At 36.4% G+C, this 23,462-nt stretch overlaps 1 protein-coding gene and 2 long non-coding RNA genes across 3 annotated transcripts; all 3 read right to left on the bottom strand.

The window, feature by feature from the left end:
• Positions 1 to 291: 291 nt before the first annotated feature.
• LOC109163246 lies at positions 292 to 18,135 on the bottom strand. The gene is made up of 3 exons (XR_002051233.1): positions 17,923 to 18,135; positions 2,358 to 2,365; positions 292 to 302 (listed from the first exon to the last, which is right to left on the bottom strand). It is a non-coding gene; the product is annotated as an uncharacterized LOC109163246 (long non-coding RNA).
• LOC109163247 lies at positions 9,189 to 10,987 on the bottom strand. Its single transcript, XR_002051234.1, has 2 exons — positions 10,873 to 10,987; positions 9,189 to 9,611 (listed from the first exon to the last, which is right to left on the bottom strand). It is a non-coding gene; the product is annotated as an uncharacterized LOC109163247 (long non-coding RNA).
• Positions 18,136 to 18,629: 494 nt separating the features above from the next.
• Positions 18,630 to 20,242, bottom strand: LOC109163268. Its single transcript, XM_019312022.1, has 3 exons — positions 19,808 to 20,242; positions 19,573 to 19,705; positions 18,630 to 19,477 (listed from the first exon to the last, which is right to left on the bottom strand). Exons 1-3 carry the CDS (start codon positions 20,240 to 20,242, stop codon positions 18,630 to 18,632), a joined length of 1,416 nt encoding a protein of 471 aa, XP_019167567.1.
• Between the last annotated feature and the right edge of the window lie 3,220 nt (positions 20,243 to 23,462).

Genomic DNA, 23,462 nt, shown 5'->3' with positions numbered 1-23,462 from the left:
ACGAATCAACGCGCGACACGTGTCCAGATCTAATAAATTAAAAAAAAATGCGGTGGCATTTTCGTAAATAATTGAACATCTAGGTGCAAGTAAAATCATTTACAAGTGCATCTACTTTCACCTATAAGTGCATGTAATTTTTCCTTGTTAACATTCACTTCCCTCAACCATTCATTCACCTGAGTGTGCTTATAACTATATGTGCAACTATTTATAACTATAGGTGCAACTACTTATAACTATTGGTGCACCTACTTTCACCTATAAGTGCATGTAATTTTGCCTTGTTAACATTCATTAATCTGAGTTCAGCGGGTAGTAATACGCCTGAAAACCACTCGCAAACATTCATACACCTAGGTGCAACTACTTATAACTATGTGTGCAACTACTTAGAACTATAGGTGCAACTAAATGCTCAGTGTAAATTTTTACTTGCACCTATAATACATTTTACATGCACTTGTAATACATTTTACTTGCACTTCGATGTTCAATTATTTACGAAAATGCCACCGCGTTTTTTTAAAAAATCAGTGTTTCTCATCCATTAGATCTGGACACGTGGACGGACAACATCCATTCCTATTTCGTGCCTGGGCGAGCCGTTCGCACCCGAGTGCAACTCTCTCTCTCTCTCTCTCTCTCTATATATATATATATATATATATATATATATATATATATATATATATATATATATATGGGTTGCATTCAAATACAAACCCCCTTAAATACAAACTTGAGCTTGTGCTCATATTAACATACTTACATGCACACAGGGCGCACTGCCAACAATTTATGGGATTAGCTCGTGCACACATTAACATACTTACACGCACACAGTGTATATATATATATATATATATAGTGTCGGTTATTCGGTGACTGCAGTTTTCAATTGCTAATTAGCGATAAAATAACCGAATGGCCGAATAACCAATTTTTTTTTTCTTGTAATCGATAACCGACCGAAAATTGAAATTTTTGATTATTGGTTATCGATTTTTCGGTATTTTTGCTCACCCCTATATAAATCATATGAAAATACAAAGGACTAATATCGTTATTCACATATCCTTGTTTTAAGAGAAATTCACTCAGACGACAAAATCACATTCTTCCATATTGTTTTAAACCATATAATGATGTTTGTAATTTGACAATATACATGTTTCGATCTTTCTTACCCTTCCACAATGGGTTTTGGGTACCTTCGGGTACTTCCATGTATATATCAACTTCTAGTGATCCATATAAGTAGGCGATCACAACGTTCATTAACTGCATATCTAAATTCATTTTTGCACTCAGTGTTATTAAGTAGCGGAACGAAGTGTCATCAATAACAGGAGAATATGTCTGCTCAAAATCAATACCGGGTCTCTGTGAAAACCCTTGAGCCACCAACCTCGCTTTATATCTAACCACCTCATTATTTTCATTTCTCTTTCGTACAAACACTGTTGGTACTGATAGGGTGGTAAAAAGTCTAGATGGGGGGTGAATAGACTTTTTAAACTTTTTCACAATTAATAACACTTTGGTAATTTCAACTCTAAGTAACAAGATATGAAACTTAGATGCGCATCGGAATAATTTAAACAACCAAGTGTTACGTAGAATCAAAGAGATATATCACATGCAATATTATAACTATGCTTGGTATGGCTCAAATAATAAGTATGCTAATTTATGCCCTCATGCATACGTGAAAACCACTAGAACCAAATGAATAAATTCGCACAATATAAGATGGGTCAGTGAAATATTCAACATGCAAGACAACAAAATATTTAAAGAGATGGTTCACTCAACATGTGTGTGATATCACGTGTGAATCAATGAATGAATCCAAATGGAATAGTGTTTGCATGCACTTGTAAAGTCACATAACCCAAATAATGAGATAGATAAATATGACGAATAGTAAATGGGTTAGTATGCATGCAATAATAAATAAAAACAGTAAGTAAATGAGAGAGGCAATTTATAGTGGTTCAGAGGTGGTGTAATCCTCCTAGTCCACTCTTCTCCTTTCACTCCAAGGAGGAAATTCACTATCTCGTTCACCCAGATACAAATAGTGAATCAAGTGCACACAAGCATTTCCCGAGTGTTTTGCACACAGCTACACTCAATCCGAGTATGTCGCACAAAGCCATACTCCCGAGTATCTCGCACAAAGCTATACTCATACACTAACTAAGTGTCTTGCACCCAGCTACACTTAGCACCACCGAGCGTGTCGCACACAACTACACTCAGCAACCACGAGTGTCTCGCACAAAGCTACACTCACGAGTGTCTTGCACAAAGCTACACTCAATAGGGTAGTGTCTTGCACAAAGCTACACTCAACCCTCTTTCTACACACAGTAGAGGTAAGATTTAGAGAAAACAAATTTCTCTTCTAATGACTTGAAGAATATCTCTCGTGTAAGCTCAGACTAGATATTTCAAATTTTTGCTTATATTTTCTTCTTTGTATTGCCTTGCCTTCTCTTTTTCGTGTATTGCACTCTCTTGTCTCTACTTCATGTCTTCAAGTCTTCTGGTATATATAGCTGAAGAAGCTATATTACCGTTGTAACTTCAGTTGATCTTGATTGTTTATCTTTGATAAGCTACACATTATTGCCAACTTGCATTGTGGTGAATTAATGCAAGAGATGGGCTTCTTACAGTGAGTTTGAAAATCCTCACCTGACAAATCTTCCCAAGTCGTATATGTCGGCTCATCAGCTGAATCTTCTCCGAAAAATAATTTCCTTATCTTGACGGATTCAAAATGATGAAATCTTCCAAAAGATTTTCTGCTGATTCTTGCTTGAGTAAAAAATATATCTTCGTCCATTTCTTCTTCTGAAATGATTTGAGATATGTAGTAATAGATTTAAATGAGAAAGAAGATGTGTAGAAGAATTCACGTGCATCTTCCTTATCATGTCCACAAGCTTCCAAACTTGTAGTCAACTTAGCCTTACATGTGTCCACATTGTAGCATGCACTCAACAAGTGTCATCTTTAAAAAATATACTTCAAATGAGATTCAAACACAAGCCCAACAACATATACCTCTTATACTTTTGCCATTACACCATATTAACTCATTGGTTAATAATTCTGGATTTAATCTTTATTCCCAGAATGGCTTTAGTAGCATTTTAGATTAATTCATAAATTAATCCGAGTTGCTTCTTGGTTGTCCCCTATCAGCTCCTTCGTCGTCCCCTTCTATATATCTTACTCAAAAATGTAGAGATTAAATTTCAAACCCATGACCTCTGACTTTAGTCACCTTATTCCTTATCCACTTCACCACTTGATCCTTTGGTGTTTTCAAAGATAAATAATTCTCAAATAGTAACATTCTGGATAAGTATATTTTGCTAAGAATTCGTAGACTTTATGGCTTGACTTGGGACTTAGACTAATAGACAACTTAGACTCAAAATAAAATAGGGGGTTCTAAAAATACAAATTTGGCTCATCAAAACTATTACATTTTATTCCTAACAAATTCCCCTTTTTTGATGATGCCAAAACCTATACCCGAACATTTTGGCTTAGTCCAGTCAAAAACTATAATCTTTTATTTTTCTTTCTTTTATTTTATTTTGACTAGCCAATTTGACGAGTTTAACAAAATTTGGACCTAAGGACTTTTTACTTTTAGACACGTAAAAATGTTGCAATTTTTGAGGATTAATTTTAATTTCTTTTGTTAACTTGTTTTCTTCCATCAAATTGCATTTTACAAAGCTAAACATGTGTCTAAAAATTAAAAAGCATAAAGCTAAATAAAATATGACTAGATAGATTAATTGCATCAAATTCAACAAGCCATATTACAAACTTAGCAAAATGTACTGAAATCTTAAGCATCTTCACGGTCCTATCATGCTATTTACTCTAGCTCTTAGCTTAATAAAATTACCTTTGCAATTAGCATGATATAATATAATTGCTTCACTTGCCCTTTGAGATAGCATGAAAAAGCTCCACGTACATCTCCCTTGCTTGTTGGAAAAACATTTCTAGTGTACCACTTGGCACATTCGAAAATGCTCCTTCCTTCCTTTAGTTCGTCCACATTCGGTACGAGTGCGGCAAATGATGCAATGATATCTTCATTCGGTGAACTTCCTTCCCCCCTGAAGGTATGCACGGCTCGAACTGCTCGAGCCTTGTCCACCATGTCCAAATCCACCACCAAAATGAGAGGGTTGTTCCCTTTCCCCCTTTTTGGTGTCATCAAAAATCATCTTTACCATATCAGTGCCCTTCTTGGATAAGGTCACAATTTCCTTGACCACCGAGTCGGTACGCAAAGTCGTGCTAGCCATTCCTTGGAGAAAATCCTTAATTATGGATAACTCCTTCTTGATCATTCGAATATCATCTCCATGTGTGTCAATCTTTTCAATTGTTTTTCGTAGATCCTCAACCTTCACGCACACTTTGAAAAGTAACTTCTCATGCCTAATTTTGTGCATCATATTCTCGGCATGGTGAGACTTTTCAAGATTGACTTGAGCACTTCTTTCCTCCTCAAGGGCTATAGTTAACCTGTCCACAAAAGAATTCAAAAACTCAACAATTGTCGGGTTAGAATCTTCAGCATGTGCTTCAATGGCCTTCTTTAGTTCCTTCAAGGCCTTGATCACCTCAACATTAGAACCTTTTTCTTTGTCACTTTTGTTGATTTCTTCATCTTCATTCGAATGTTCATCCAAAATGTCAACAACAATATGCTCATCATCATCTTTTCGGACTTATCTTCCTCTGCTTGGTTGTCCAACTCAACATCTTCTTGTTGTTCTCTTTCCTTGGCCTCTGGATCAGCCCCTAAATCAGCATGTAGAACTGGTTCATCATACACCATAAAATCAGTGTTCAAATATGCCACAAGGTTAGTATCCAAATCAGCCATAATGTCATCCCCTGTGTTGTCTCTCTGGTCATCCCCTGTGTTATCCCCTGCTTCTTCTTCTTGGATTTCTTCATTTTCATCTGCCCGGATGGTGTTAGAAGTGTCCAAGACCTCATTCTGTTCCTCAACAGCAACTGTATCATCTCCAGCAGCCACATCTTCATCTCTAATCTCAACTCTTGGTGTTCTTTTCTTTCTAAACACACGACTCAAAGGAATGTCATCATCCATTTGTTCTTCTTCACTTTCATGTTCCTCAACTCTTTCTCTTTTGACATTAACTCGAAATAAGTACTTGCTAGAAAGAATTGACTTTCTATCTTTCATTTGGATGCCTTTCCTCCTTAAGAGTTCACCAATCATGAGACCATAACTAGGCTTGTCTTCTTTATTCACCATTGTGACCAATCGGTTGAAAATTACCTTGATCCAATCCAACTTCTTTCCATGAACCACAACATGCATCATACTTGCTATTTGTAATGTAGATTTATCAAATCCACCTAATTTACACAATACACACTTGGCAAGAACTTCAACAAGTTTACAAAATTCCCATTTGAACAATTCGGACTTCCTCCCAGAAAATTTGGTTACATTCAAACTGTCATTAATTCGAACTTTTGTCCAAAACTCAAACTGATCAAAATAATAATTATCTGATACCATTTGTTCAAATTATTGAGTATGGAAAATGTTCAGCTCAAGGATATCTCAGATGAATTAGATACATGCATAAAAGATACATGCAAAAATATTTTGTCAAAAAGAGATAATGATTAGTTCAACCAAATTCATTGGGGTAGATGCACAATAAATTTCATTCTCTGACACTATGTACATGTGTTATGCAAACAAGACAAATCCTTTTCCAAGGTAAATTTTTATGTGCCAGGTAAAAACTCTATGACTTTACAGATGGCTATGCTAGTGAGTAGGGTAAAAATTTTGTAAAAAATACACATTAGACACGTACAAACTTTGGTTTAATTACATGCACAAGATAACATCAAACTTTAAGGATTATAAGACACGAATTTTTATAATTTTTTTTAATAATAAAAAAAATTGCATTTTAATTTACACAAAATCACATAACATGCAAAACACAATTAACACAAATAATTATGCAATTAACACATATAGGTACGTGACAAATAAAATAAACATAATAACCAAAATTAAATTTAAATAAATTGAGCTTAAGGATAGAGAACGTGATACTTAGCTCATTTCAATCATGCCCAACTCATGCCTTAGAGTGATAAATCGTGATTCACACAAAGGCTTTGTCAGAATATCTGCTAGTTGATTTTTTGTTGGTACGTGATCGATTTTGATGTCTTTCTTCTCAACATGATCTCGTATAAAATGGCGTCGGACATCAATGTGCTTTGTCCTTGAATGAAGTATTGGGTTTTGAGAAATTGCTATGGCGCTAGTATTATCACAGAAAATACTAACTTCATTCAGGGCCGTTCCATTAAATATAGGGGCCCTGTTTAATTATTTAATTTGGACCTTCATTGTTTTTATTACGAGATGCAATCTAAATATAATATAGTAAATAGACAAAGATAATAATAGATAGATAAAAACATAGGGAAAAAGATTTTTTTTAATACTTAAATTTCGCTATAATGACAGAGATTTCTATTTATAAATGTAAGGAACATAATCCCCAAAAACCTAAATTGCAAAATAGATGTTTAGAGATCTAGAAAATCTCTATGTAATTGAGTTCAAATTCATTTGAACTCCAAGTTTTTGTATTCTATAACAAAAATAAAAATGTAATTAAATTTTTTTTGTCCAAATATAAGGCATAAAATTTTAACAAAGAAATAATACAATTCAAAAGTTAATTTAATCGTGCCATTTTTCGTTCATATTTAAATACAAAATTATTCACCAAAATTTCAATGTTAATTCATTTTAAAGTTTTATTTTCAATTACAATTAAGACCAATCTATGAATTCAAAAATTATCAAGTATTAAAAAAAAATAGATTATATCTATAATATTTTTTTAAAAAAAAATTGGGCCCCCGAAAATTGGGGGCCCTGTGCGGTCGCGCCGGGCCGGCATGGCCAGGACCGGCCCTGACTTCATTGCAGTTGACTCCATAATCTTTTAATTGTTGCTTCATCCATAGAATCTGTGCGCAACAACTCCCTGCAGCGATATATTCAGCTTCGGCTGTGCTTGTTGCAATGGAGTTTTGCTTCTTGCTAAACCATGAAACTAACCTTCTCCCTAAGAACTGGCACGTTCCTGAGGTACTTTTTCTATCAATTTTGCAACTTGCAAAATCTGCATCTGAAAAACCGGTTAGTTAAAAATTTCCTTCTTTAGGATACCATAATCCAACATTAATGGTTCCTTTAAGATATCGGATAATCTTCTTGACGGCAAGTAGATGGCTTTCTTTTGGCTTAGATTGGAATCTTGCACATACACCCACTGAGTAAGATATATCGGGTCTACTCGCAGTGAGATATAATAAAGATCCAATCATTCCTCGATATTGCGTCTCGTCAACATCTTTGCCTTCATCGTCTTTGTCTAATTTGACTGATGTGCTCATTGGAATTTTCACTGAACTCTTTCCTTCTTGACCGAATCTTTTAATAAGATCTTTGGTGTATTTGGCCTGATTTATGAGTATTCCTTCCTTCAGTTGTTTTACTTGCAGTCCAAGGAAGTAGTTTAGCTCTCCCATCATGCTCATTTCAAACTTGTTCTGCATGAGCTTAGAAAATTTCTCACATAGTAATTTATTAGTACTTCCAAAAATGATATCATCAACATAAATTTGTACTAAATAATATATGATCATTTTCTTGAATTTTAAATAAGGTTTTGTTCATTATTCCACACCCCGACCCAACAGACTCAACTGAACATGTACCGTAGAGGCCAGACAGGCTAGACCGGTGCTCATTGCACACAAGGAGCCCCCCTCACTTTGAGAGGTTGCTCCCACACTGCCGCTAGTGAGACTCGATCCCTGGTCATTATTCCAAAGTTTCACCTCTATGACCAGTTTTGTACTTTCAAAAAAAAAAAAAAAAAAAGGTTTTGTCAACAAGGCCTTTGGTAAACCCACAACTAATTAAGAACATTGATAAGGTGTCATACCAAGCTCTCGGTGCTTGTTTTAACCCATATAATGCCTTCTTTAGTTTATAGACCTTTTCAACATTACCTTTTACCTCGAAACCTGGGGGTTGCTCAACATATACTTCTTCTTTGAGTAGGTCATTTAAGAATGCACTTTTTACGTCCATTTGATAGACTGTAAAATTCTTGTAAGCTGCAAAGGCTAGAAAAATTCTTATTGCTTCCAATCTTGCAACTGGGGCAAATGTCTCATCAAAATCTATTCATTCTTCTTGTGAGTAGCCCTTTGCGACTAGCCTTGCTTTATTCCTAACAACGATTCCATCTATGTCCTTCAGTTCAACCTGAGAAAGAAAACATGAAAATAGGGTTTCTTGTAATGCGGATCTAGTTCTCACCCCATCATGAATATCTCCAATGATTTGATCTAGTGGATGATTTCTTAGCCACTTCAAATCCGGTTGAAAGTTGCTTTGAGAAGTAGAGGGTTCGTGTGAAGTGGAAGGGTTTGGATTTGCAGTTTGATCTATTTGTTGATCCTCACTATTACACAACAAAAAAACACGAAAATAGCGACGGACAGATTCCATCGCTAAATAGGGAAAAATCCGTCGCTAATCACTTTAGCGACGGATTAGCGACGGAAACGGTCCGTAGCTAAAAGTCGCGTCGCTAGAGCTTTGCGACGCAATTTATTTCCTAGCTAACTTTAGCGACGGAAATTTCCGACGCTAAATCAATACAATCCGTCGCTATTTTTCTCTCGGCGACGATTTAATGACATAATTTGCGAGAGAATAACAACGGAATATTCCGTCGCTAAATCTAGCGACGGAAATTCCATCGCTAAACCAACAAAAAATCCGTTGTTAATTTTCTACCACGACGATCTGGTGACGAAATTTGCAAGCGAATAGCGACGGACTTTTCCGTCGCTAAATATAGCATCATAATTTTTCGTAGCTATCGTCCGTCGCTATTTGCTTGCAAATTTCGTGACTATACGTCACTATCGTTCGTCATTATTCGCTTGCAAATTAGCGGGTTTAATATTCACTTACAATATTTATCTGTTGTATGTTAAAATTTAAAAATTTAAAAATTTTTTAAAAAAAAACTACCCGCTAATTAATATCACATACCTACATTAAACCTATAATATAGTACTTCAATAATATAATTATAAAATATATTATATTAAAACATTCAAACTCAATATCAATAACAAAAGTGTAGCACTGTGCAATATTACATTGTTAGAAATAGTACCAAAAAATATTAATAAATATAATCTAATCGTCTCCTATATTTTTAGCATTTGAATTAGCATAATGTTCAGCTTGAGTAGTTGGACGTCGTGGCATAGAAGTTGATAGCATACCGTTTCAACACAACTCATCCATCACACTTGTAATCTGAGCTTGCATTTGAGCATGCATTTGAGTTATTTCAGTTTGTAGTTGAGCCTGCATTTGAGCCTGTAGTTGAGCTGCACTGCTGCAATCTACCACCTCTTGCTTTTTACTTTGCCATGTCACCAAGTTCCTCCAACTATTATATCAAATGTGTTACTATTGAGTGATAAGTAAAAATAATCTATGGGGACAAGATATCAGTTCTCATTTATTCAGCATCTTTTTAGGAAACACAAAGGGTATGATATTTGTTTCTGCAAAGTGAGAACACAACAAACAGCTAAACATGATGGCATTAATTTTATTTCATTTTAACAAGCAGCAGCAACTAGAAGTGCATGTTAAAAGAGAAAAACATCAACTATAAATTATAGACTACATCTAATTGAGATCACTGCCAGGTTTGTAGGTTTAATAATATCAGATAAAGATAATCAGATAATTAAAGATAAAGACCAAGTGCAAGGTCATCATCTCACTACGTACATTCTGTAAATGCAAGGTTGGAACTTATAAATATTGACAGATAAACCTATATTTTACATATATCCAAAAAAAATTCAATAAAGTTGTAGATATTTTATGTCATTTCAACTACATAACATTGACTTTCAATTTTCAAACAAAACTTTTTATAAGTTGATTACATAAAACAAGGATAACAGATATACATGAGATTAATATTATTGTTTAAAGAATTTTCTTATCATATGTCTCTAGGGAATAAGAAATAGAAACAAATATAAATCCAATCTACATCATATTGTTAATCAATCATAAAAAAATAATAACATCATATTATAGAACACGTAAAGTTTTGAATCTTTTTTAACTTTAGTCTATAATATAATGACTCATAAATATATATAAGAATAATAGCCTTATTCGATCTTAATTTAGGTATTTAGTTCAAAAACAGCATCATTTTTAATGTATACCATTATATACATAATTGAATAACACATAAATGATTACAATATTTATCCCCCAAATCATCATGAAAAATCACTCACTTTATTCCCCCAAATCTGAATTTCTTGAAAAACCACTCATACAGTTCATGTGGTTATCTAAGTCGCCAAAACACACATTTCATAGTTTTGTCAAAAAGGAACTACCGCCTAAGCAATCTAAGCAAATCAAGTTCTGTGCAGATATCTAAGCAATTGGGGTTAGTCACTAATTGAATCTACCGCCTCCAAAACACTGTAAATAATTTTACATCAACCCACAAAATTAAAATATATATGGATATTGATATTAGATACGAATCAAATTCATGTACAGTGACCTACTTGTGCGATGATCGAAGCCTAGAGTGAACAACAAATACATACCAGCAAAAGAAACGCGGGTAAAGGACGGGGACTCTAGCAGTAAAAGAAACAAATACATACCGGCAGAGAGATGCGTCAGAGGAAACGACGGTGGGCGGTGGAGGCAGAGCTGACGACAGTGGGCGGAGGAAAATAGCACCGCAGCAGTGGGCGGTCCGAGACTACTGAGATGATTTTAAGATTGATTCTGTTTAGGGTTAGGGCAGCGTTTATAATTGCTTCATCATTTAATTTGGGGAAAATCGCACTTTTGGTCCCTCAATTGTTCCCAGATATGCAATGTAGTCCCTCATTGTCAATTTTGCAAAATTAGTCCCTCAATTGTTTCAATTGTAGCCAATGTAATCCTCCGGTCAGATTTTTCACTAACTAGTGTTAAAACTATGGACAATTTTGTAATTTCGCAACCCATCACTTTTACCCCTAATTTCTTCTTTCTTCTGAATTGACCTACGCAAAGTAGACCTAGTACTTCACGGCACTCTCTCAGCCAGAAAGCTCATGTGTCACCGGCCAACGAGAAGGGCTCACCTCCGGCACGACGGCGTCTCCACCGAACAAGAAGACTGATGTCTACGAATGATTTTAATCCGTTATCTGTTGATGTTTGCTCCGGCGGCCACCAAATCCGGCTCCGGCCGATGGAAGATTTCTTGACTGTTTTCGAAGATTTCGCTCCCCTGTTTTACACCTCCGGTCAGGCTATTGCTGAGTGCTGACTGGTGGTAAAGATTTCCTGAAACTTCTTTGGTTGTCATGAAGGTTGGACGTTTTTACGTCCATTTTTTCATGTTGGTGGTGTTCTTTTGCTGTTGGTTTTTTGTGTGAGATTTTCTGGTGTTAAATTGACTCTCTAGCGAATGGATTACCTCTGGCGTGCCTATTGACTCCCCCTTTTGGACTGCTTAAATCCAAATGGCGTCTGGAGTTAGGACGTAGTTGGGGATGGTGAATGGTGGCCTCAGGGTCCAGCATTACTCTCTGATGATCCATGCTCTTTTCCGGTCATATTGGTTTGTCTGTGATATGTACTGTTGTGTGGTCGTCAAGATGGTGGTCTCAAGCTAAAACAATTTTCGTGTTGTTTTGCAGTTCTCCAATAGCATTTTAGATAGCGCAATTGACATGAAAGATGCTCAACACAACGAACATTCTCAGACTTGTAAGTAAAATCCAAAACTTGATCTGTGTTTGTACTCAAGCTCCTTCTCATTGATGACGACATTTTGTAGAACCACATAGAAGGGTATCATGAGTTGTTTGCAAAGAGAAAATGTTTCTTCTCCACTGCTGTTGCGAAATGGGATGCTGAGTTTTATGTCAAAGTTGACGATGATATCATGTCAACTTGGGTATATCTGCTTACCACTTCTCCTCCTGATATGTAACACTCCTTTATATGGTTTTTGCTGATTGTTTTCGGTGCATTGAAAACAAATACCTGATTATCATAATACATACGCAGGTACTGGACCAGAACAACCAGAACTCAAATTCAGTAGCCATTAGTCCACCAAGCTACATGGACCCCCCCCCTCCTTTTTTTCTGGAACACATTCAAGCAGTAGCAGCCCCTCCCTGAAAATAGTTTGGAGCTACTACTGTCCAGGCTTCATTTCCCAAAGTGGGATCAACCCAAAATAATGCCCAACATACTCTAGATTTCCTTCGGCCATCATAAGCCAAAAACACCATTCCAGAAGCTTCATTTCTCCATCCAGACGCAAACCAAACTCCAGCATTCAAACTGCAAGGTTCCAGAAACAGACCAGCCTGCAGATTTATACCATGCTTCTACCTCAAAACAGCCAAGCCTCACTCATCATCACTTTAATTGTAACAAAAATAAAATGATGCTTCCCTCCTGAGATTTCCTGGAAAACAGAATTAATTTTCCAGACCCTACTACAGCCCCCTTCCCAGTCCACACAAATTACTCGTTTGGATATCCCCGGCCATGTTTTCTCCATGCCCACCGACACAATTTTCCTCCTAACCATTCTTGATTTGTTCTTACTTTGCTTTCCACTTCCAGCGGTGATTTCCTGGTAGGTGGTTCTGGGTCTATGGATCCCGGTGGTTCGCCGGCGACACATGAGCTTTCCGGCTGGGAGAGTGCTTGGATATGTGCCGGAAGCACTCGTTCACTTAGCATAGGTCAATTCGGGTGAAGGAAAAAATTAGGGGTAAAAGTGATGGGTTGCGAAATTACAAAATTGTCCATAGTTTTAACACTAGTTAGTGAAAAATTTGACCGGAGGAGTACATTGGCTACAATTGAAACAATTGAGGGACTAATTTTGCAAAATTGACAATGAGGGACTACATTGCATATCTGGGAACAATTGAGGGACCAAAAGTGCGATTTTCCCTTTAATTTGTCTACCTTAACGACGGATTTTAGGACCCGTCGTTAGAGTTAAATATTCTGATTACATTATTAAGAAATCTCGTTTGTAAATATGGCGACGGATGCTCAAATCCGTCGCTATAGTGTTTAAAAAAACAAGCTTCATAAGTTTAGTGACGGATTTAAGAATCCGTCGTTAAAATATTAAAAATTCGGTTTGCAAACTTAGCGATGGAATAGATAATCCGTTGCTAGAGTGTTTAAAAAAAATCTTGCTATATAATGTAGCGACGGATTTAAAAATCTGTTGCTAAAATATAAACACAATCAAATCAAACTTGAAAATATAGCGACGGATTAATATATCCGTCACTAATTTGTAGCAATTAAAATTATGAAATTAGCCCGCGAAAATTTTGTCTCAAATCCGTCGCTAATTTGTCTCTAATTTTTGCGCAAAAATTTACCGCTAAAATTAGCTACGTATTTAACGACGGAAATATTCCGTCGCAAAATCGATTGCAAATCCGTCGCTAAATGTCTATTTAGTAAAAAAATGAAAATCTGTGCTAAGTTGTCGCTATTCCGTCACTAAATTAGCAACAGAATGATTCCGTCGCTAAATCCATCACTATTTTCGCGTTTTTTTGTAGTGTTAGTTCCAACTCCAACCCCAACACATTCCCTTACTTCTTCCCTTATATCATCTTCCACATCGGTTTCTGTTCCGGAGCAGTTTAGATTACTATTTCCTTGCAAAATATCTTCAGAAATTTTATTAGTATTATTTTCATTATTGATGCCAACTGTCGGATGTTCCTTGTTCTTCGAGAACTCATCAAATGCGACATGAATGGATTCTTCAACCGCCATTGTTGATTTATTTAATACTCTGAATGCTCTGCTGGTGGAAGAATATCCTAAGAATATTGCTTCATCTGCACGTTCATCAAACGTTTTTAGATATTTTTTACCATTATTAAGAACAAAACATTTGCAACCAAATGAATGAAAATAACTAAGGTTAGGTTTTCTCCCTTTCCACAATTCATATGGTGTCTTGTCGTGCAGCTTGTAGATTAGACTTCTGTTTTGGGTATAGCAAGCAGTATTGATTGCTTCGGCCCAAAAGCGTTTAGGTAGCTCGGCTGCAGCTATCATTACTCGTGCAGCTTCTTTAAGCGTACGATTCCTCCTTTCGGCAACTCCGTTTTGTTGTGGAGTTCTTGTAGCTGATAGTTGATGCATAATTCCTTGAGTATTGCAGTAATTTTGAACTACGCTATTCACAAACTCTGTTCCTCTATCGGTACGAATTTTGACAATGTTGGCTTCCTTTTCATTTTGAAGTTGTTTGAGAAGTTCTGGTAGCTTCTTCTCTACTTCATTTTTCTTCCCGAGAAATATCGTCCATCTGTGCCTAGAAAAATCATCAACAACAACAAGAGTATATTTCTTACCACTCATACTTACTGGCTCCACAGGACCAAATAGATCCATATGTAGTAGACTAAGAGGTCTTTGACTTGATTCGTGTGTTTTTGTCTTGAAGGATGATTTGATTTGCTTTCCCTTTTAACATGCATCGCAAATCTGATCCTTTCTGTAAGTGATGTTGGGTAGTCCTTTGACAAGATTTCTCGTCATGAGCTTGTTAATGGTTTTGAAGTTGAGATGACTCAACTTTTTGTGCCATTCCGAACCCACATTGCTTGAGTTGTTTGCTACAAGACACACAGAGTCTTTGGTTGTGTTCCAGTCTACAACATACATATTTTTCTTTCTAATTCCTTCTAGAACAATCTCGCCTTTGGATCCGTTCTTCACTTGACACTTGTCTTTGAAAAACTCTACAAGATAGCATTTATCGCAAAATTGACTTGTGCTCAGCAAGTTGAACTTTAATCCTTCAACATAGGATACGTCTTCTATTTTTAGACCATTGCGGGATACTGTTCCTATTCCTTTGGTTGTGCCATATCGATCATTTCCTCCAAACACAACTTTTGGTCCTTCGATATATTTAAATTCCACAAGACTAGATTTATTTCCAGTCATGTGTCGTGAGCATCCACTATCGAAGTACCAAATTTCCTGCAAACAGATTACGCATTTTTAGGTACCCAACTTAACTTGGGTCCTTGAGTGTTAGTCTTTTTTGGTACCCAAATCCACCTAGTTCTTATTGATCCAAGATTAGGTGATTCGTAACCATTGAAAACATTATAATCATACTTAATTTTCGAAAAAGGTTTTGGTGCCGGATTTTGAAAATTGACTCGATCTTTTGGCACTTGGGAAGAGATTTGTTTGAGCTTATGAAAGACATTAAATCTGGACTTAGTCCATGGTTTAATATCATCAAACCAATCTTCTTCAGAGGGATAAAGTCTCCCTGCCCCAATCCTTGGAGTTCTTCCTGTTCTCCTATGAGGACTTTGTGCACTTGACTCATTGGTATGTTTCCATTTAGGAACAAACTTTTGCCCATTATTTGACTGCTTTGGCGAATTGAATTTTCTTTGAGGCTTCGGCCTTGCAGTAACATTTTTGGCATTAGCTTGATAACCAATTCCTTGTCTCATTGTGCTATCTTGACCTTTTACAAATTTTACTACTTGGACTTTATTATTTAAAGCAGTAGTAGAATTGGTCAATTTTTCAGAGGCTTGAGAACACGATGGATCATAACCAAGTCCGGTTTTATCTCCTGAGGATTTTTGCATATTTACCATTTTATCCATTATTTTGGATGAATGAGTAAACGTTTCTATAACTTCCCTTAGGTTGTGTTCTCTCACTTCCCTTGATTTACACTCTTCTTGAAGTCGAATATTTTCGACTTTCAAGTCTCGTATTTCAGATGGAGCATTTTGCAAATTTTCATTTAGTTAATCTTTTTCAAGAATCAGTAAATTATTGCGCTCCTTGATTTGCGAGTAAGTGTCCATCATGGTTTGACAATCCTTCATCATATGAAAGATAGACTCTTTAGAAAAAGATGAACTTACAGAATCAAAGGATTTAGAAGTTACCTCACCATCATCTGTTTCGTGTGCCATAAGACATAAATCTTGACTATTTGAATTGCTTGACATGCTCATTCCAAATAGTGCATTATCATCTGTAGAACTGTCACTTTCGTTGCTAGAAGATTCCTCAGACTCACTTATTTCTAGTGGGTCACTAATAAGAGCTTTTCTTTTGTCTTTCTTGTTGAATCTCCTATCCTTGACTTTGGTTTCCTCCTACACGATGTTAGGTTGATTTTTGCTTACCTTGGGATAAGGACATTCGGCCATAAAGTGTCCAGGTTTTCTACAGTTGTAGCATAAATTTGAATTGTCCTCCATGGGTTCCTTTTTATGCCTTCGTGATGTGCTTGCTTTAGGAAAACTTTTATGATTGTTTTTCCTCAAAAACCTCTTGAATTTCCTGACAAACAAAGCAAAGTTTTCGTTATTTAATAATTCACTATTATCTACTGACCTTGACGTGGACGGTTGTTCGGCAACTAGTGCGTTGTTCTTTTCTTTGCGTTCTTCCTCCGTCCTTGACTTCATTTCAAACTCATAAGCTTTTAGATCACTAAAAAGCTTATCAGTTGATAGAGTCTTTAGATCTCTACGATCACGCATGGTAGTGACTTTCATGTCCCAACTTGACGGTAAACCACGTAGGATTTTGAGTGAGATTTCCTTTTGATTAATGTCTTTTCCAAGATCATTAATTTCTCCCAAGATTTTGGCAAATCTTGTTTCCATGTCGGTAATATTCTCGCCACTTAGCATTTTGAAATCCTCAAATTTCTTTAATGCTATGGTGAGTTTATTATCCTTTTCCTGTTCGTCTCCTTCACCAATTTGGATGAGTGTCTCCCAAACTTCTTTTGCGGATTGGCATTTTCGGACCTTTGGAAATATCGTATCGTCGATAGATTTGAACAAAATATCTTTGGCAATATTATCCAAGTTATTTTGTGTTCTATCTTCACGAGTCCATTCCACTTTAGGCTTTGAAACATACTGTGGAGTATCACTTGTTTGTACAGAAGCAGTGATCACTTGCAAGATTTCAATTGGACCATTAGTGATTACTTCCCACATTTCATCATGTAGTGCATGTAAATGTACCTGCATGCGAATTTTCCAATCATCGAAATTTTCAAGAGAAAATAATAAATTTTGGGCAAGAGCCATGTCTCTTTTCATCATCTTGATTTTTTGAGATATGTCTAGCAGCCAAAATTGACTCAAATAGACAACTGCTCTGATACCAATTGTTGGTCCCGATAGGGTGGTAAAAAGTCTAGAGGGGGGTGAATAGACTTTTTAAACTTTTTCACAATTAATAACACTTTGGTAATTTCAACTCTAAGTAACAAGATATGAAACTTAGATGCGCAACGGAATAATTTAAACAACCAAGTGTTACGTAGAATCAAAGAGATATATCACATGCAATCAAACTTTTTAAAGCGAAAAAGCGCACTAAAGCGACAAGCCCGAGCTTTGCTTTAAAGCGAAAGCGCAAAGCGAAGCGTCGCTTTTTCACAAAAAGCGACGCTTTAAATATATATAAATTATACATATATATAGTCAAAAACTTCAAATAATTATGCAAAAGATCATCCAAAATAACTCCTAAAGTGATAAAGTCACAACTCACAACATCATAATAATACAAATATCATAAAGTCAAAACATCATAACAACACAACATCATAAAGTCACAACACAAATACACAATCATTCATAGACTCAAAGTCATTCAATCATCCATATCAAACTCATCTTCTTCTTCACACAAATCCAAATTGTCAAATTCCATAAATCCATCTTCCTCACATGCTTCTTCCTCATCTTCCTCATCTTCATCTTCATTCACTTTTTCCTTTCCCTTAGACCTTGAAGTTGAACTCCCAACCTTTTCTTTTCCTTTTGAAGCACGCCTAAGAGAATAAGGAGTTTCATTTGCACTTGAATATTTAGCAATTTCACCCCAAGTCAAGCTATCCCCATCACCAAACACCAACTCCTCATTTGCATCCTCCGGGATACCTGTCAACCATTCATTGGCAAAATCAATTTGATCTAAACAAATTGGATCAATGGTATCCCGCATTTCCCATCGTCGCCTCAATGCCCTATTATACTTGATGAAAACTAAATCATTAAGGCGATTGTGTTCAAGGCGACTCCTCCTTTTTGAATGCAACTGGAATATTTAAAATGAATTAGTACATGAATATGTTATAATTGCTAATTACTTCTAAATTGACTAACTTACATGCTCAAAGACACTCCAATTCCGTTCACATCCGGACGCACTAGTTGTGAGACTAAGAAGCTTAATTGCGAATTCTTTCAAATTGGGAGTTGAACCCCCAAAAGAAGTCCACCAATTAACTGTAAAATTTGAAAATTATTCAAAATTTGATTATAAATAAAAATTGTAAGTTAAATCGTTAATCGTTTAAGAAGTAAGAACCTGGAGTTCTAGAACCACGTTGCTTCTTTGCAACTGGCAAGCCAAATAAACCCTCGCCAACTTCCCACATAGATACTTCCTCGGTAATTTTTTCCTGCAGATCTTGATCTGGAACCAACCTCTCCAAACAAGAATAAAAGCCAGCAACAACTTCTGGCGAATGAATTGAAGGAGAAACCTTTTGCTCACTCCTATACCGGAAGTAATCTGGATTCAGGTAATACGCACCTGCATGCAATGGTTGACGAAGTTGGGAAGTCCACCTTCTGTCTATGATCTCAAATACCTTCTTGTACTTGCTTGTGTTGTTGTCGAAAGCTTTTTCAATTGCTTTCTTTGTGATCTCCATCGCAGGATAAATATATCCCATTGATGGCTTAACATCCCCATCAACTAATCGAAGAGTGCTAATCAATGGACCGCCTATTTTAAGTGCTTCTAGAATTGTATTCCAAAAGCTTGGCATTTGCACAATTCTAGAACACTCTTTTCCTGCCTCTTCTTTGAAGTAAGAGCTAGTGGGGAATTCTTCTGAGTTGAACAATTTTCTCAAATTGTTTTTCTGCTCGTGAAGCCTCTTGAATGTCAAGAATGCTGTAGCAAACCGAGTCTTAGCAAACTTGACCAAGTCACGCTTCCTAGTATACTTCCTCAACCAATTCAAAAGCTTTGTCTTTGAATGGATATACACCGATAATTTCAAAGCCCGCTTGTACGCCACTGAAAAATGACGAATTTCAAAGATGTCTTTAAACATTAAATTGATGCAATGGGCAGCGCAAGGCGTCCAGTACAATGTCGGGTACAACTCCATTAAATCCTTGCCTAAATTATGTAAAGAATTAATAGGTTAAAAATTTAAAATTTACAAATCTTAAATTCTTATATAAAAAAAAAAAAACCAAATATTTTTAACATACCAGCTCTCACATTCTCTGAAGCATTGTCAGATATGACTTGCACAACTTTGTCCTTCCCCACTTGATTGACAAAAGTTTCAAAGAGCTCAAGCATTTTCTTAGCATCCACCATGTTCGTGCTAACATCTACCGACTGGAGAAAATACGATCCAAGTGAACAATTAACTAGGATATTTATAAATGCACGACCTCTCCTATCTGTCTACTTGTCCATCATCAAAGAACAACCATATACATCGCATGTCTCCTGATGTGACTTGAACAACTCCTTAACATGCTCAACCTCTTTCTTAAGATATGGCACTCTAACTTCATGATAGGAAGGTGGCTTCATTCCCGGTCCATGTTGTGCAACACACTCAATAAAGCCTTGTAAGCTTTTAGTGTATTGAACACAATTAAATGGTAATCCGGCCTCGTACATCCACCGTGAAAATTGCACCATAGCCCTTTCCCTCAACTCCTTCTTACATGCCTCCAATGTTACTTGCTCGCCGCCTTTTGCCCTTTTCAAACTTTGGTGTTCCTTTTTATTAAAATACAAATCCATAGGACCTTTAGTTGATTTGTTAGAAGATCCTAAACTAGATCCCATAACCGGATTTCCCGCCACCTCCGGGAAATCCATACCATCATCATCTTCGTCATCAAAGTTTGAAGGAACACCCATTGTCGCCGTTGAACTTACCTCCTCCTTTCTTTGCTTCTTATTGAGCATAAACTCTCTCATTGCATCCCTAACAACTTGAGGACATTTTGTACATGCTTGGACATTTCTATTTCCTCCCACGAGATGCAATTTATGCCTATAAATACCACCCTTTGTTATTTTTTCACAATACTTGCAACGCACATGTGTAGTGCCTTTATCCAAAACCGGTATGCCATGCTCCCATCCCGGATCTTGATTTCTTGAATTAGACATTATTATAAATGATAATATTCACCTACAAAATTACAAAGTATTCAAGTCTTCAAGATTCAAGAATAAAATACTCAACTAATTAACTAAATGACTAATAACTAATTAACTGTAAAACTGTAAATTCTAATTTTTAAAATTAATTAACTTTTTAAAGTTTATTAACTCTTAAATAGTTAAATATTAATCTTAATCGTATATTCTTAGTAGTTATTAGTTATTATCATTTATTCATTTAATCAAAATAAATTATTAAATATTTAAATGACTAAGAATCCTAAGAGAACGCAATAACAGACTACTGTGAATGCTACTGCCTTCAACAATCAACCATAAATTAAGGCTTCAAGCCTTAAACTCATATATAAATATACATTATCTTCCATCTTTACGGAAGAAGAGAAAAAAAAAAAAAAAAGAAGTAAACGAGAGTACAGTCACCACTCACCAGTGTGAACTGTGAACGGCGAGCGGGCGAGGAGTGGAGGAGGACGGCGACTGGTCGGCGGCGAGCAGGGAGCGGCAGTCGGCAACTCGGCGAGAAGAAGCTTAGCGGCGTAGTGCAGCAGCAGCAGCTTAGCGGCGGCGACTCGAGGGTTTCTATTCTATGCGAACGACGAAGCTTCTCCTCCACTAGTATTATTAGCTTAGTTTATTATTTTTATTATTTTTTTTAACTTAAAAGACCGTTGACCTGCGCTTTTCATGACAAAGCATCGCTTTTTTGCGCTGCACCGCTTCGTCGCTTCGGTAAAAAAGCGCATTAGGTGCACGCCTTCTCACGAAGCCGCGCTTCGTCAAAGCGAGGCGACACTGCCTCGCACGCTTCGCTTTTGCGCTTTAAGCGCAAAAGCGAGCGCTTTTCACAAGTTTGCATGCAATATTATAACTATGCTTGGTATGGCTCAAATAATAAGTATGCTAATTTATGCCCTCATGCATACGTGAAAACCACTAGACCCAGATGAATAAATTCGCACAATATAAGATGGGTCAGTCAAATATTCAACATGCAAGACAACAAAATATTTAAAGAGATGGTTCACTCAATATGTGTGTGATATCACGTGTGAATCAATGAATGAATCCAAATGGAATAGTGTTTGCATGCACTTGTAAAGTCACATAACCCAAATAATGAGATACATAAATATGACGAATAGTAAATGGGTTAGTATGCATGCAATAATAAATAAAAGCAGTAAGTAAATGAGAGAGGCAATTTATAGTGGTTCAGAGGTGGTGTAATCCTCCTAGTCCACTCTTCTCCTTTCACTCCAAGGAGGAAATTCACTATCTCGTTCACCCAGATACAAATAGTGAATCAAGTGCACACAGGCACTTCCCGAGTGTTTTGCACACAGCTACACTCAATCCGAGTATGTCGCACAAAGCTATACTCCCGAGTATCTCGCACAAAGCTATACTCATACACCAACTAAGTGTCTTGCACCCAGCTACACTTAGCACCACCGAGCGTCTCGCACACAGCTACACTCAGCAACCACGAGTGTCTCGCACAAAGCTACACTCACGAGTGTCTCGCACAAAGCTACACTCAATAGGGTAGTGTCTTGCACAAAGCTACACTCAACCTTCTTTCTACACACAGTAGAGGTAAGATTTAGAGAAAACAAATTTCTCTTCTAATGACTTGAAGAATATCTATCGTGTAAGCTCAGACTAGATATTTCAAATTTTTGCTTATATTTTCTTCTTTGTATTGCCTTGCCTTCTCATTTTCGTGTATTGCACTCTCTTGTCTCTACTTCATGTCTTCAAGTCTTCTGGTATATATAGCTGAAGAAGCTATATTACCGTTGTAACTTCAGTTGATCTTGATCGTTCATCTTTGATCAGCTACACATTATTGCCAACTTGCATTGCGGTGAATTAATGCAAGAGATGGGCTTCTTACAGTGAGTTTGAAAATCCTCACCTGACAAATCTTCCAAAGTCGTATATGTCGGCTCATCAGCTGAATCTTCTCCGAAAAATAATTTCCTTATCTTGACGGATTCAAAATGATGAAATCTTCCAAAAGATTTTCTTCTGATTCTTGCTTGAGTAAAAAATATATCTTCGTCCATTTCTTCTTCTGAAATGATTTGAGATATGTAGCAAGAGATTTAAATGAGAAAGAAGATGTGTAGAAGAATTCACGTGCATCTTCCTTATCATGTCCACAAGCTTCCAAACTTGTAGTTAACTTAGCCTAAATATACTTCCAATGAGATTCAAACACGAACCCAATGACATATATCTCTTATGCCTAAATATGCTTCCAATGAGATTCAAACACGAACCCAACGACATATATCTCTTATGCTTTTGCCATTACACCCTATTAACTCATTAGTTAATAATTCTGGATTTGATCTTTACTCTCAGAATGGCTTTAGTAGCATTTTAGATTAATTCATAAATTAATCCAAGTCTGCTTCTTGGTCGTCCCCTTCTATATCTCTTAGTCAAAAGTGTAGAGATTAAGTCTCAAACCCATGACCTCTGACTTTAGTCACCTTATTCCTTATCCACTTCACCACTTGATCCTTTGGTGCTTTCAAAGATAAATAATTCTCAAATAGTAACATTCTGGATAAGTATATTTTGCTAAGAATTCGTAGACTTTATGGCTTGACTTGGGACTTAGACTAATAGACAACTTAGAATCAAAATAAAATAGGGGGTTCTAAAAATACAAATTTGGCTCATCAAAACTATTACATTTTATTCCTAACAAACACCCATTTGGATCCTATTGGGATCACACCCTTCGGGGTAAGTACGGGAAGACCAAGAACTTTTCTTTTATTAAGTGAGGTAAATTCTGCCTCAATTCCCTTTTTCCATTTTGGCCAATCAGAGCGCTTCTGGCACTCTGCTATAGATTTTGGTTTTGGATCTAGATTATCATAAAAAATATTAAGGGCAATTGTGTAGGTAAAATGGTTGTCAACGATTGTTA

The sequence above is a fragment of the Ipomoea nil genome, unplaced genomic scaffold (assembly GCF_001879475.1).
Source record: "Ipomoea nil cultivar Tokyo-kokei standard unplaced genomic scaffold, Asagao_1.1 scaffold3016, whole genome shotgun sequence".
NCBI lineage: Eukaryota > Viridiplantae > Streptophyta > Magnoliopsida > Solanales > Convolvulaceae > Ipomoea > Ipomoea nil.
Note: the sequence above shows the minus strand (reverse complement) of the source record. Positions and strands in the feature narration are given on the sequence as shown.

Bases quoted from the DNA above. Each gene is read 5' to 3' on its own strand.
- LOC109163268 (XM_019312022.1), bottom strand. From the start codon at position 20,242: ATGGGTGTTCCTTCAAACTTTGATGACGAAGATGATGATGGTATGGAT. The intron at 19,706-19,807 runs GTATATGGTTGT...TATTTTCTCCAG, and splicing joins CACATCAGGAGACATGCGAT to TCGGTAGATGTTAGCACGAA. The intron at 19,478-19,572 runs GTATGTTAAAAA...TACATAATTTAG, and splicing joins TTCAGAGAATGTGAGAGCTG to GCAAGGATTTAATGGAGTTG.